The sequence below is a fragment of the Engraulis encrasicolus genome, chromosome 16, assembly GCF_034702125.1.
Source record: "Engraulis encrasicolus isolate BLACKSEA-1 chromosome 16, IST_EnEncr_1.0, whole genome shotgun sequence".
NCBI classification, from domain to species: domain Eukaryota; kingdom Metazoa; phylum Chordata; class Actinopteri; order Clupeiformes; family Engraulidae; genus Engraulis; species Engraulis encrasicolus.
Window position 1 is genome coordinate 42,742,179 of NC_085872.1, and position 15,650 is coordinate 42,757,828.

A 15,650-nucleotide genomic window follows, 5' to 3' on the forward strand; every position below is an offset into this window, starting at 1 on the left:
CTTGACAACAGAATGTAGTCATGGAGGAAATTGGCAAAGTTTAAGATGTTTAAAGTTGGTATGGAAATATTTGTTTCAGACCATGGACACAATTTTGGAGGAACTGTCGGCCCCACCCCATTCAGCTTTTTGAAAATAACTTTATTACCATCAAAAACAACTGTAACGCTATGTTTAATATTAGAGACAGGGATGACTTTGCTCTTTGGTAAGATGTGCTAAATTTTGTGGTCATTGCTCTTTGGTAAGATATGCAAAATCTTAACTATTGAAAAATTGTGTTGATTTTGATGTAATACATTATCGATTTTGATATAATATATTATCAAGTAACAGATGTTTTATGTAGGCTACACTGCCTTAAAACTTGGAGAAATTAAGTGGAAATAACACAGCAGTGCAAACAATATATTTATTTCAAATATTAACAAAGGAATCCATATATTGGCAAAGAAAAGGGTATTGTGAAAATCATTATACAAGGGATATCAAGCAATTAAAAACAGCTTGACACCAAAAGAGTTATGTTGACCCTGTGTTAACATGCATATGAAAAACATCACTTGAGGAAGGCAGCAAAACCAAACGGCTGACCGACAAGGTCACCTGCCGACCAACAATAACTCGGCACTTGTCAGTCAGCCCTTCACCTAAGGAGAGAGAGAGAGAGAGCAAGGGCATAAGGTGGGTGGGACCATGAAGAGTCAAAATGAAGATCATTAAGAGCTGTAAGCATCACCTTTCAAATGGACAGAGGAAACCACACTTGGAAAAACAATTAACAAACCTTGAAATGCGAATCAGTAGTCCCCAGCATATTCTGTGCCTTGTAAACCTCGACACTGCAGAGAAAAGTCTCGCACAATCTCCCTCACACGTCTCTTGTTTGTTTGCTCCCTGTAAGAACCAAGACAGTGGCCATGTTTACATGACGTTTTTTATTCAGAATTAATAATTAAGAATTAAATACTTCCGCCGAGTTTAGTTTCATCTTTCATTTAATTCTGAATTGTGTTTACATGACGTTTTCAAAGTGGAATTAAGCTGATTTGACATTGCCCATTCACACTTGCTAAGTTTACATGAGATTTAATTAATTCATTTAATTCTGAATTAAATCTTATGTAAACGTAGCAAGAGTCAATGGGCAATGTCATGCCAGCTACAGTGGCTGGGGCTGGAAATTGAGAATGACAGCAGTGAACCTTTTTTGCTATGCTGGGATGGTATAATACCTGAGGACTTGTTGACTGAACGTCTGTTTCTGCTCCAAGGACACCTGTGCTGAGGGGAAGTTGGGGATCAGCATCACTTCCTGCATCCAGCCTGACAGCAGGCTGTGGCAGTGGCGATTGAGGCCCAGCAGCACCTCAGCAAAGTACTCCATCAGACTGCGAGGAGCCAGGCCCCCAATGCCCTGCTCAACATGAATGCCCATACAAATGTGCATTAGGTTTTATACACCAGTAATGTGATCTGGTGATGGCTTAATTACATGAACGATCAAAATAATTATTCGCATTCAGTAGATCAGGTTTTGACACAGTTTTTGCATATTGCAACAACACGTGCACATATATATGCACATATATATTCCATAAGCCAGACATATTTAAAAAAAAAACTGAATCTAGTAATCGATGATGGGCAACCTGGATTCAGAAGCTATAATCCAGTGCCACGTATACCAAATGACTACTTTTATCTGTGCAATAGGACTCAAAAAGGCCTCACCTCTAGCAGTCCTTGAAGGAGCAATTTGCCATCCTCTTGTAGAACCTCGCCGACTGCCGGGATGTCTTCGCAGTGGGAAACCAGTTCTGTCTTTGAGTAGAAGAAAGGGTCGGCATATGTACTGTATGCACAACCAATGTAATGTCTGGTACACACAGAAGTTCATATGGCGTGTCTTCCTTTCATCTATGCTCCCATTGGTACAATTGTCCAAATGTGTACAAAATATGCTGTGTAAGTGTTACCGTATTTAGTTCAAACTGTATGAATGTGATACACTTACAAAAAACAGGCATGTAGATTTCATGGTAGGTTTCTCTGGGAATTTGAGAGACAGGATTCCTGAAGAAACAGACAGACCCCACAATTAAACAAACTTTCAGAGTAAAACATAGGTGTTTGGCCCAGGCACAAACCAACAAATGTTCTGCCAGAGTTTAGCTATTAAGCTATACAGTATGACGTAAGGACAATAATGGATCAGGTACTTACAGTGCAACTGAGAGTAGAGTAATGTGAGCTTTGTTGGAAAAGTCACTTTTGATGTTTTGGTTACTTATGGGATTCATTTACAGATAGATACCAGGAGTAAACTGTTAAATCTCTTCTTAAATTAAAAAAAAAAAAAAACTATCAGTACTAATGCCTCTTTTCCACTGCCGGTTTTCTGGTAGGCCTACAGCTCGACACAGTGTGACTTGGCCGCCACGTTTTGCTGATTGAGCTGTGTTGTGCCTATTCGAAAAGCAAAGCGCGTCGGCCGAGTCGCGTTGTGTCAAGTTTTTGCAGTGGAAAAGAGGCATTTGTGTCCAAACTAGGGTCAGACGGTGGTCAGTGGGCCATGTTCTCACCACAGTAGAACAGAGCTTTGATGTCCAGAGTTTCAGAAAGGTACAGCTCTGCCTTTCTTTTCAGAACCTGAAATGCACCAAGGACAGGGAAACAAAGGGGGGTATATCTTAATAGCAAATGAGAGATTAACCATTGGCACTAATGCATGAACGACTAAAATGAATGGCATTAACAACCCAAATTTAATGAAAATCAATACAAACCTGTGCATGCAGTCGCATGAAAGAATCCACAATGTCAGGGTGATCTCTTGGCTCTATATGCAATAATGGAAAATAATAAGGTGAACGTTAATAGACATGACATTGCCAAGGACAAAAATGGCTTTTTACAGAAATCGTTTGTTACTTATTTGCTACTAAAAAGTGTGCAAAGTAGTGTAGCTATGTCAACAATGATTGAGGTGAACATATGTTTAGTCTTATCACTGCCGTGGTTACATGAAAGAAACTGTTGTTTAACTATGCAAATTCTTCCATAGTTGTGTTACTATTTACTTTTGTCAGACAGTTCACGGTTTTGTTTACCTTGCTGAAAAATGGACAGTGTGATGGAGCTCAGAAGCTCAAGGAGGCTCTTGACAGGGCCGAAGTGTTCTTTCTCACCAGAGAAGATGTGAACAAGCTGACCACAACAACAGAGTACAGTATACACATGAAGCAGGTCACGGACATTACAGGTCACGGACATGACTGCCCCAACAGTGACATGTTTTAAAAAGAAATTCAACACTTAATTTTCATTTTCTCTTTCTCAGGCACATTGAAGACAGTTGTGTACGATCATTTACAAATGCTATATATATATATACAGTGTATATATATATATATATATATACAGTGCCCTCCATAATTATTGGCACCCCTGGTTGAGATGTGTTAAAAGCCTTAAAATAAATTCAGTGTTTATTGCAGAAGAATACTGTCACACTGAAAATTGTAGGAAAATGTAGCCTTCAACTCAAATGAATTGTAAGAAAATAAAAAAATCCCTGACTGAAAAATAATTATTTTTCATTAAATCACCTGTTCCACAATTATTGGCACCCTTAACAATTCCCAGGAAATAAATATAATTGAAGCATTTCTGTCATTTCTACAGTAGTTTACAAAGTTTACCAGAGTATGTAGGAACATTTAATTAGTAATTCATCACTTCCTGTTTCCCTGGGGTATAAATATGACGTGACACGGAGGACATTTCTCTTATCCACTCTTAAACATGGGAAAGACAAAGGAACACAGCATACAAGTGAGGCAGATGTGCGTCGACCTTCACAGGTCAGGCAGAGGCTACAAGAAGATTGCCACTCAACTGCAGCTGCCCATATCCACTGTGAGATGAATAATTATGAAGTTCAAAACACTGGAACAGTGGTAAACAAGCCTAGACGAGGACCCAAGTTTCTTTTGCCACCACGCACAGTGAGGAGGATGGTAAGAGAAATCAAAAGATCTCCAAAGCTCACTGTTACAGAATTACAACAAATGGTAGCATCCTGGGGTCACAAAGTCTCCAAATCAACCATCAGGCGCTGTCTACACACCAACAAGCTGTTTGGAAGGCATGCACGGAGAAAACCTTTCCTCACTCACAATCATAAACGCAAATGTCTGGAGTTCGCCAAGCGGTATTGGGGCCTCAACTGGGACCGTGTGCTTTGGTCAGATGAGACCAAGATTGAGCTTTTTGGCAACAAACACTCTAAGTGGGTCTGGCGTGCCACGAAAGATGCGCATGCTGAAAAGCACCTCATACCCACTGTGAAGTATGGGGGTGGGTCAGTGATGCTGTGGGGCTGTTTCGCTTCCAAAGGCCCTGGGAACCTTGTTAGAGTGCATGGCATCATGAATGCTTTGAAATACCAAAATCTGTTGCCCTCTGCCCAAAAGCTGAAGATGGGTCGTCACTGGGTCTTTCAGCAAGACAATGACCCTAAACATATGGCCAAATCTACACAGAAATGGTTCACCAGACACAAAATCAAGCTCCTCCCATGGCCATCTCAGTCCCCAGACCTCAATCCCATTGAGAACCTGTGGGGTGAACTGAAGAGGAGAGTACAGAGGAGAGGACCCAGGTCTCTGGATGATTTAGAGAGATTCTGCAAAGAGGAATGGCTAAAGATCCCTCTTTCTGTCTTTTCCCCATCTTGTGAAACATTATAGGAGAAGATTATGTGCTGTTTTGTTGGCAAAAGGGGGTTGTACAAAATATTAACACCAGGGGTGCTAATAATTGTGAAACACATTATTTGATGTCAAATAATTATTTCTTTATGTGGGATTTTTTCCCCACTGAATAAATGCACTTGTATTGAAGGTTGGATTTTTCTCTTTTTTTCCATTAAGGTCCCATATTATTTAGAAAAAAATAATAATAATTGGAAGCTAAAAAACACATCTCAACCAGGGGTGCCAATAATTATGGAGGGCACTGTATATATATATATATGTGTGTGTGTATACAGTATATATATATATATGCTACATATAATGATACAATATAATATATTGATGTTTAGTAAAAAGTTACGGATAAAATCACATGTATGGATATTTTGTTATGGAATGTATTTACATTATGTATAAATATGTGTTGATACAGCACAAGAGTCTACATCTGACAGAGGCGGCTGCGTCCCCACCTGCCGTGTGAGTTCGAGAGCTGCAGCCTGGGGAATGGCACCGTACATCTGGCCCACCAGCTCGCTCAGCTGGGGCACCAGGGGGGCAAAGCTGCTCAGCAGGGTCCTCAGGGACTTGTCAAAGATGGCACACGCAGCCTACAGGCAGGACGAGAGCACAGCCACACCAATGTACAGCAGAGAGGGACCAGTCAGTACCAGACATGCATAGTCAACAACATGTAGAACTTCCAGTGGTGATATATGTAGATGTAGGTGTGTGTGTGTGTGTGTGTGTGTGTGTGTGTGTGTGTGTGTGTGTGTGTGTGTGTGTGTGTGTGTGTGTGTGTGTGTGTGTGTGGGGCCTACCTCCACTACTTCAGAGTCATTAAGCCACTTGCTAAGCACAGCTTGAATAAGCGGGAAGAACTGCTGAAGTACCACAACAACCTGCAGACAATAAACCACAAACCAAAGTCAATTATGGGGCTTGTAGGACCGTTATGGCCAAAATGTTAACACATGACATTGGCACCTACGACCTTATTGTACAGCTAAAACTGAAAATGGTCTGTATTTCTTCTGGTTATGGCTACAAACATGGCCTTGTTATGTCATTTCACAAGGTATTTTGGAGGAAATTCAAATCTTCAGACAAGCATTCTGTAAAATCTCCAAAACCAGCATCACTTGATTAGTCTTTAGCAAGGCATACGCATAGGCAACTCAATGTGCTTCACAAAAACAAAAGCATAACAACACAGCTGATTAAATTGAGAAATATATTAACCCCTTTGTGCAGCTCCCATGTTACAACCTTACTGTCACCAAAATTGTAAAGGCCCAGGCCAAGTTTTAATCTGTTGCTTAGGCTCTCGGTAATGTCATAACAATGTTATTGATATTATGATGCAGTAGAGTCTTTTCAGCAATGAGTGAATGGGCCCATCTGCACAAGGATAGTAAAATAATCACAGGTGTCAATGATAAAAAAATCACAAAAAATATGAACCCCTTAGCGCAGCACTATGGCTCTCTGTAATGTCATGGCAATGTTGTTACGATGTAGTTAAGCATTTTCAGCAAGTGAATAGGGTCGCCGGCAACCCCTGCTGCAATAAGAGGCTACAATCGCCATCCCAATAAAGGTACATCATGTATACCTGATGGCAAGACAACTTACTGGGTGAGGGTCGAGATGTGTGGGAGCTGCTGGCCGGGCGATGGCCATGTCATCTAAACCGAGAGGCTCAGCATTGGTGTCCAGCGTGGTGAGCAGACTGGAGAGGAGGCCCAGGATGTGAACTATGGTCGACTTGTTAGATGGGCTGGGCTGGGCAGAGGAGAGAGGCGTGGTTTGTGTTGTGTATGGATGTACTATACTGTACATTTGAACTTCACTTCCCATAATGCCATGCAATTAGGCGGGGGCTATATAATGCTGAGCTCCCCCATTCAACGCTCTTCTGAACCGCAAGGACACTCAGGAAGCCTACTTGTATTATAATTATGCAGTAGTTAATAAAGCCAAGTTTAATGTTCAGCACTTTCATGTCCGCCTCCATGTATGTGTATGCGTGGCATCACTCGGACACAACAGTTTGCGTTTGCCACACTGTTAGAAGAAGTCCATGGGCAGTAAGTGCCGAGTTGAGGTCATGTCAGTTTTTTTATTACTACATTTTGTCATACATCATTTGCTCATACCATCTCCTTGGTGAGGTTCTCCAGCTGCTGGAGGTGGGGGCTGAGCAGGGGCAGCAGCTTCCCCAGGATCTGCTCCCCTGGCAGGGCTGAGATGAGGAACCCCAGGGCCTGCATCAGCCACATACACTGGGTACTCTGCTGACAACATCAGCACGGTCTTACAGGAAGTCATACCCATGCCCAGTTTAGGTTTTTTTTAATATACAATAAAGCCTTATCAGTTGACAAAGGTCAATATAATCATTCATGGAAATAATGGTGAAGTGGAATAAAAACATTTATACTGTACATTTATATATATAAAAATGAGCTGACCTTGTGAATCTGTTTGACAAGAACATCCTGCAGAAAAAAAAATATCCCTTCAGTTTCTAACATTTCGAATAAATTATTGCATATGTATGCTGGTAAGCTTCAGTCAATTATCATTTAAGTTTACATCCATCCATTCAACATCTACACAACTTTTCATATTATGTTAAACATTTTTGTATTATGTTAAAAGAATACAATGCAAAACCGTTACATTTTGGATCTAGTGTAGAGACACTCTGACACACTCTCGTAAGTCACAACATCACCTGTGTGGCAGCCAGGATGTTGTCAGCGTGGGGTTGGAGACTGTACCGGCATTCGCGGCAGATCCTTTTCAGGGCGGACGAGCTGGACACTGACAGGTCAGGGTTGGACAGGGCCTGAAGCACCACAGGCAGAATCCCCCCAAGCATGACAGGATGATCAGCCAGCCACTCCCCAAGAGAGCCTGCAGAGCAACAGAGCAATAGTCTTAACATCAGTTCGGGGGCGCTGTGGCGCAGCGCTCTAAGCCCCCCACATTTGGGCTTGCATGCCCACAGGGACCCTGGTTCGAGTCCGGATGGGGTAATTTCACGATCCCACCCCGTCTCTCTGTCCCACTCGCTTCCTGTCACCATCTCAGACTGTTCTGTCAAATAAAGAAATAAAAGCCCTTAAAAGTATACAGCCGTCTCCAAAAGTGCTGTCGCCTATCCATCTGTTTGGAATAACAGCTAATACCCTGACTTTCAATTAATCACTTGGCTTCAGAAGTCTGTGTTCATTAAAGGGTCAATCTTTCTTTGGTGCATTAAATGTATTTTTGTACATAAAACTTCATTCGGGAGGGTTGTAGCTTTCATTTGAGTGACTCCTGAAGCCAAGAGATTAATTTTAAGTCAGGTTATTAGCAAATTAATTATTCCAACAGATGGATAGGCGACAACACTTTTGAAGACGGCTGTATATATATTTAAAAAAGACTTAACATCAATTCTTCATCACTTCTCAGATGAAAATTAGCCTTGTGGCTATAACCTGGCTCAATTGTATGTCATGCGCTGCCCCAATCAAATAAACATGAAATGAAATAAATAAATAAAATAAAGGCACAGAGGCCAGGACACTGTGGCAGAGTAGACTTAAATCCTGGCCAATTTCAACATGCAGTTGCACCGCTACCCTTCACTTATAAACACCCAAAGACAAAGTTTTTTTTTTTGTTCATCACTTTCCAAAGCTGAGATTCTGGCCATCCAACGGGGTCTGTGGTTTGTTTGCAGTGTTTGAAACATCTTAAAATACCGGTACTGGTAGTACAAAAATATAATTCCAAAACATATGCAATATTAGCAGGCACCTTACTGTACAACACAGTCCTAACTTTTGGGTAGCATGTTTAGCAATTGTTGGCTGGCACTTTGGCAGCCACAGAAATCCATAAAATAGACTTTTAATTGAATGACTAACAGTTGTTTTCCAAACTGGTCTGTCCCACTTGAGTTTACAACACGTCTCCCACTATAAAAGCATGGTCAGAAATTCAAACTCAAACTCAAACAATATTTGGGTTGTCAGGATGGTGCAGCCATGACAAATGTCACTATTGTTTGAATTAAATATTTGTTTTGTTTTTACTGAATTATCTAAAAAGCATCTTCATTGTTCATTCATTGATGACCAATTACATTCATTTGTTTCACAACTCCAATAGCGGCAATATCTGTGGTTGTACCACCTAATGCCTGCTCTACTAAAAAACATCAATGACCCATTTGAAGGGAATTGGAATACAAGTTATACTTTTTGTCAAAGAGATTTTTTAAAGAAGTTTAAAAAAAAAAAAGATGCAGTGTGACGAGTACCAATGGTATACATGACTGTCTCTGCTAGCTCCACGTTGGTCACGTTGATGAGCGGGATGAGACCAATCAGACCGGGGATGACGTCAGAGTCACTGACATCTACAGTTTCAGCAATGGACTGGAAGCCAAACAGAAGTGCCTCTATATCCTCCAAAAGAGACAGAGGAAGAGAGAGAAAGAGAGGGAGAAAAAAACATCCACTATCAGTGAAGGTAGCTTGTTGGTCATTTATTAATCTCGGGATCATTTGTTTCTGGACTTATACCTGTTGGACACTCATCAACTACAGTCATTTGTAATGCAAATGTGTCATTCATTAGTTTTCTTTTTAAATATTTGTAGGTTTTTTTGCCTTTATTTGATAGGACAGTTGGAGATGGGGACAGGAAGCGAGTGGGAGAGAGAGATGGGGGGGGACCAGCAAATGACCCGGGCCGGAATCGAACCCAGGGCCACGGCGGAGTAACCCAGGGCCACGGCAGGGCCAGTCATTAGTTTTTCATCTGTTTGGGTGCATGCGTGTGTGTGTGTGTGTGTGTGTGTGTGTGTGTGTGTGTGTGTGTGAGAGAGAGAGTTTGCGTATGTGTGCCTTGCCCTGTGTTCTCTAACGTGTCTACTGAGGTTAAGGGAGTCTGTGTTGTGCCATTGGTGGTGCCACTGACCTGCCAGGCTGCAGCCCGTGAGGGGTCTGTGAGGTGGCGGCCCAGCCTGTCATACAGGCCCCTCAACATCTCTGGCCCCAGCAGATCATACACATACATCAGCGTGTCAGAAATGTCTATCCTAGGAGGTAAACACACAACTTCACTGTCATAATATCTATCCATGTATATCTGGTCAGTTGTCGACCCTATAAAATAACAATCCAATAAATTGTGTCTCTTAACATCTGGACAACATCTTCAGGCATTGTTGCTGTGGTTGTAAAAAATGGCATTTACAATCAGTCAATATCAGCACAAACATTCTTATTCCAATAATTCTAATATATCTGTCTATTCTAATTCTAATATACTGCTGCCCTCTCTCGTATGAACAAACCACCGACCTCTATTCTGTGAAACAAATAGATTCTGTTGGAACGAAGACATTATGTTCAGAGTTCTGCGTACCTGTAAATTCTGAACTGCTCCTTGTCATCAGACGACCAGGATGCGTATCCCTCATCACTGGGGAAGTGGGACTTGTGCAGGAGGACATTGACCAGCTGGAAATACAAGGGTCTGTACACCTGGAGATAAAGTGCTTGCCGATCGCCTTCGAAGGACAGAATGTCGTCCTGAGAAAGGATAGTTTAGAATAAGTCTTAACCCGTTAAACCACGGCATTATGAATTTGTTGCCAATGACCGAGTTGTAGCGCATTTCTACAGGCCCTGCGTCATGTCACAGTAGTGTGTATTACTAATTAACCTTTCAATGACTATTACAGCGTGCCTCACGTGGTATGGCTTGCATTTAAGGGGCTACAAGTTATCTAGGACATCATCAACAAAGAAATGACATATCAATGTCTTCCAACATCTTTGAAACAACTTAGACTCAGTCAAAACAGCTGTGGAGACATGCCAATGATGGGGTTTTACCTGCAGCGTGTACCAGAAGGTGAGTGTGAGGGAGCTTGTGGTCTCGTCCACTGGGTACTGCCCGGGGAGTCCTGTGCAGAACAGGATCATGTTGACCAAGGCCTGGAAACCCTGCCACTGGTCCACATGCTCCAGAAGGGTCCTGTGCAGTGCAGTGCAGTGGGAGACCAGTGGTGCTGTGATTATTATGGCTAGGATTATGTCCTTGTTTGGTTATAAAGCGTCTGCCTAATGCAACATGTTATGTAATGTCATGTAAGGTGAGATGGCAAGCAACATTCGGCATAGGCTTGATACTTTGTTGTTGTGCTGTATGGACAACAGGTTATGCCTATTAGCTGCCCACATCAGGGCAAAGCCAAGTGCAAGGAGCACCATACAAATACATACACAAATTCTTTAGTTACCACAAATAACTTTCATGTAAAAGTATACTTTACCCACATTTCTGGGTCAGTGATGAATAAGGGTTTGCACAATGAGAAACTATAAAATGTTTTCAGTACATTATTTTAATGTACTAGTACAGCCGTCTCCATAAGTGCTGTCGCCTATCCATCTGTTTGGGATAACTAATTTGCTAATAACATGACTTTCAATTAATCACTTGGCTTCAGAAGTCACTCATATGAAAGCTACAACCCTCCCGAATGAAGTTTTATGTACAAAAATAAATTTCATGCACCATAGAAAGATTGACCCTTTAATGAACACAGACAGGGCAGAATATGAAAAAAGAAACATGGTGCATAAAGTGAAACATGGTAGCGATACAGCTCTTATGAGGAGCAACATGCATGCTGCAGGTGTTTGAGGGCTTTTATCATTGATTAAAACACGAAGTTAAAAATGTATTGCTCTACGAATAGTGAATATGTCACCATTTCTCATTGATCTTCATTGTTTTTCATTGTGTTGCTTTCCATGATCACAATGACCCTAAACATACACCTAAGGTCAAAGTTGATTTTTTGAAGAGGTGAGAGTGATTCAGTGATTAAGTATGACACCTGATCTGCGTATCTGAAGTGTTTTGAAGTGACTTATCTGCTAATGTTCACATTAGGTTTGAAAACTTTTGTCTTGTGAAAATCTGCCCTGTCTGTGTTCATTAAAGGTTCAATCTTTCTTTGGTGCATGAAATTTATTTTTGTACATAAAACTTCATTCGGGAGGGTTGTAGCTTTCATATGAGTGACTTCTGAAGCCAAGTGATGAATTGAAAGTCAGGTTATTAGCTGTTATTCCAAACAGATGGATAGGCGACAACACTTTTGGAGACGGCTGTATATGAAAATGTGGGCCAGTTTCTAACAAAATGCAATATACCCAAATGTATTGGCCCCAGAAAACCGTCCACCCGCTGGGAAATGCCCTGCATGCCAGATCACCAGTCCAGGCTTGACACAACACAGTCCTATGAAGTACAGGCCTGAATTAAAAGGCATGTGCTGTTATGATATTTCACACTGCACCTGCAGTGGGTATCACCGAGAGCCACAGCTATCCTACAGATGCCGTGGGAGGTCTCCATGTCTCCCGTCTCCACAGCTTTCCTCAGCTGGTCCTGTAGGCCCAGAACTAGGGGCACCAACTTAACCAAGGTGTCTGCAAACCTGTTGGGAGCAGATTATGTACATTTATACACAACAAACATTTTGATAATTTTAAAACACATGAAGGTAAATAAAAAAGCCATAATATACCTATCTCTAATTCATACACAACATTATGTCACCAACCTCTCTCTCTCTCTTACACATGTAACGGAGGTTAACTAGCAGAGTTGGTGTGGAACGTTAGTAAACCTCCCTCCCGAAGCCTCATACAGTATTTTGATAGCGTTGGGCTAGGGCACTGGTCCTTTAGTCCAGCGGTATCGTCCTGTGACTCCCATAGACGTGGTGGCGTCTTCGCGCCCCCAAGGGGGACGCAGTGCGCAGTAATACGTCGGGTTTCACTGATGCCGTGACCCGGATGGGAGTGAGGTTTAGGGGGGTGAGTGTAACGGAGGTTAACTAGCTGAGTTGGCGTGGAACTTTAGTAAACCTCCCTCCCGAAGCCTCATACAGTATCGGGAGCGCAGGGCTAAGGGGCATCCTTTAGTCCAGCGGTGTCGTCCTGTGGCTCCCATAGACGTGGTGGCGACTTCGCGCCCACGAGGGGGACACAGTGCGCAACGTCGGGTTACACACACACACAGTATATACAGTAGATGCTCAGGACCTACCTGTCATTAGATGCATGTAAGCATGGTAATATTTAGTACTTCTAAAAATACAGTGCACCTAAAAATACAGTGCACTCAAAAGTACAGCAGCACACAAGTTCGCCATTATGTAATGGCAACATGTCTTCATTTGAAGATAAAAAAAATCAGCACCACACACCATGCAACACAATTCAACACAACATGTATTTACTGTATATAGTGCAGTATCAACTATGAAGTTGAATTCAAAGCGCTTTCAAAGTACACATGAAGAGTTCAGATGCAAAACCCCCTAAGTGCCTTTTCAGAAAATAATCTTAATTCATTTTTATTTAATACAAAGCTATCAAAATTGCATATTTTTAAATTTTATTTATGTAATATAACTATTTATATGTATTATCAAATACATGAATGTAAACCAAACCAACAACGGGGTTCTCTAAAAATATAGAAGTGCAGGTCTTCAGAAATGGAGTTAGGGGGTTTTGCATCTGAAGTCTTCACATAGGCCTACTCCAGTGGTTTTCAACCTTGGGGCCGAGACCCCATGTGGGGTCGCCATGGCTCACCTGTGGCTGTCCGGTTGGGAGATGGTGGTGACGATGGTCTCCACTGCGGTGTCAAAGAGCTCCGGGTGTGACAGCATGGTGAAGCTGTCCTGCAGCAGGCCCTCGCTCTCCCCCAGCGACACGTCCAGAGCCATCCAGGAGGCGAGACACTGCAGCACCCGCATCCTCACCTGGGTGGGGGAGTCCGCCTGCCGCAACAGCTGCTGCAACAGGGGGCAGACGGAGCTCCACTCCCCAGCCAGAGTGCTGCGTAGCTGGGTGCGGCGAGGCGCCGGCACCCTGCAGTTCTGGAACTCCTCCGGGAGCACAGCCAGGAGCTCCAGCATGGCCAAGCAGCGTCCCCGGCCGTCGGCCCCCACAATGCCCTGCCCCGTCTGGAAGGTCTGCAGCAGGTCGTGCACGGCCGTGGGCCACGTGTCCGGCACGGTGTGTAGGACCAGGGAGGCCAGGGCGACGCACAGCCGCGTCAGCACCATCTTGGGCCCTCCGGCGAACTGGCACACCTGGCCAATCAGCTGAGTCCTCAGGGACATGTGCTGCTCCGCGGGGAGCTCAGTCCAGTTCCTGGAGATTTTGGCGTGCAGCGTGCTCGCTCCGAAAAACTGGACTTCTGGAACCTGTGACCAGGTAGCAACACTGTGTTTGTGATACAATACGGTGTGATTCAACGTGTTCAGCTATTTCATGTGGTGCACCCAGTGAATGCCACGACCATGAATGCCACGACTATGATTGCCACTCCCCTCATAAATGTGTGGATGCTCACCTTTTCCTGGCGGAGCAGGGACCAACAGAAGTGCCAGGCCTGTGGAGACATCTGGGCCTGAGTTAGCCACTTCTGGGCCACGTTCTTCTGGGCCATGTCTGGATCATAGAACAGCTGATGGAGAGCCTGAGCAATTTCCGACATTGGCAGAGTGATTAAGGTTCAACTAAAACACTCTGTCTCTGTCTCTCTCGCTCTCGCTCTCTCTCTCTCTCTCTCTCTCTCTCACACACACACACACACACACACACACACTGGGCCAGGGAGAGAAAGGGAGAGTTGATCCTTTGCAAAGGCACTTTATGTGGTAGGCCTATTTAACATTTATTTTTGAGACATTTTAGGAGGGAACAAACCACAAGCACAACATAGTGCATTGCTCTCTACATCGCTCATTGTTTCCACAACTGGTAGTTCTTGGAGTTGCCAACAGCAACAACTCTCACAGAACCGCATAGCACGTTTTATAATTATAGCATAGCTTACAAAGATATCCTGTTACAATCCCACTGACTCTCCTTCTTCAACTAAGCTCTATGCCACACAGTCACAGCCACTGGTATCCCACTTGCCAGCAGTTGGACAATAATTCATTCTTGGAACAGATGTCCTTACATTTTTGTCAGCGTCAACTATACAATGTAGTAAGTAACTCTCCAATGGTACGCTGCAGTCCATCAGTGGAGGCAACAACCCCAAACCATTTATTTCACTATTTCTTTGGTTTATTTATAGATGTATGCACGTCCATTCAATGACCTACTACTTTGAGCGACTTGAGTAGTTCAAAACGAATAGCCTACACAATGTAAAATGGTCAAAAGCCCATGCTGTAATTTCACTTAGGCTTACCCTTTCCACAGCCTCCACGGTGAACTCAGAGTCAGCCGCCTGGACTGTGCTGGACTCCATGTCTGTATCAGTTAATAGAAGAAAAAATATGATGAAGCTGAAGCTCTTCAGTTACTGGAGTGTAAGAAGAACGTGAAGACTGTGGATATCGTTAACAAAATCCATAAACTCGCAAACTGCGACTGAGGAGTCACTCTCACTCCTTCGAACGGGTCCTCTCCAGAGGACGACTGTCTGAACATTGAAAAGTAGGCCTAGTCCCGCCCACCAACACCAAAACACACGTGAAGATTTGACAGCTGACACATTACTCGGTCAACAACGGGCCACATCGCTTGTGTCTACGACCTCCCATTAAAAGCCTGCGAGACAAAAAGATAGATCTATGTTTGATTCTTCCGCAGCAGATACAATTTCGTAAACCGGCGAGTTTTCGGTTTTCTTTGTCCGACAGGCAGCTCTGCGTGAAGGTGCACACAATCGCACCCCTCCCCGTTTTTTGTAGACCCCGCGGGTATTTTTAGAGATGATGTTCCCAGCTAACTAACGTAACGGAAAGAAAATCTCCCTGCTGAAGATTGG

The 15,650-nt window shown here is 43.2% G+C and overlaps 1 protein-coding gene across 1 annotated transcript; it reads right to left on the bottom strand.

The window, feature by feature from the left end:
- Nucleotides 1-11: 11 nt before the first annotated feature.
- On the bottom strand, nt 12-15,534 carry ipo13a (importin 13a). Its single transcript, XM_063219692.1, has 22 exons — nt 15,069-15,534; nt 14,217-14,342; nt 13,451-14,067; nt 12,142-12,282; nt 10,667-10,808; nt 10,194-10,360; nt 9,744-9,864; nt 9,082-9,229; nt 7,501-7,682; nt 7,235-7,261; nt 6,920-7,054; nt 6,396-6,545; nt 5,582-5,662; nt 5,234-5,371; nt 3,114-3,210; nt 2,790-2,842; nt 2,586-2,652; nt 2,018-2,076; nt 1,735-1,824; nt 1,236-1,417; nt 788-897; nt 12-650 (listed from the first exon to the last, which is right to left on the bottom strand). The coding sequence occupies exons 1-21, from the start codon at nt 15,126-15,128 to the stop codon at nt 801-803; spliced, it is 2,880 nt and encodes a 959-aa protein (XP_063075762.1). The 5' UTR covers nt 15,129-15,534; the 3' UTR covers nt 12-650; nt 788-800.
- Between the last annotated feature and the right edge of the window lie 116 nt (nt 15,535-15,650).

Excerpts from the sequence above, each read along its gene's own strand:
- ipo13a (XM_063219692.1), bottom strand. The coding sequence starts at position 15,128 with ATGGAGTCCAGCACAGTCCAGGCGGCTGACTCTGAGTTCACCGTGGAG. Across the intron at positions 10,809-12,141 it reads CTCGGTGATACCCACTGCAG|GACCCTTCTGGAGCATGTGG; the intron begins GTGCAGTGTGAA and ends TGCACTGCACAG. Across the intron at positions 2,653-2,789 it reads TCATGCGACTGCATGCACAG|GTTCTGAAAAGAAAGGCAGA; the intron begins GTTTGTATTGAT and ends GGTGCATTTCAG.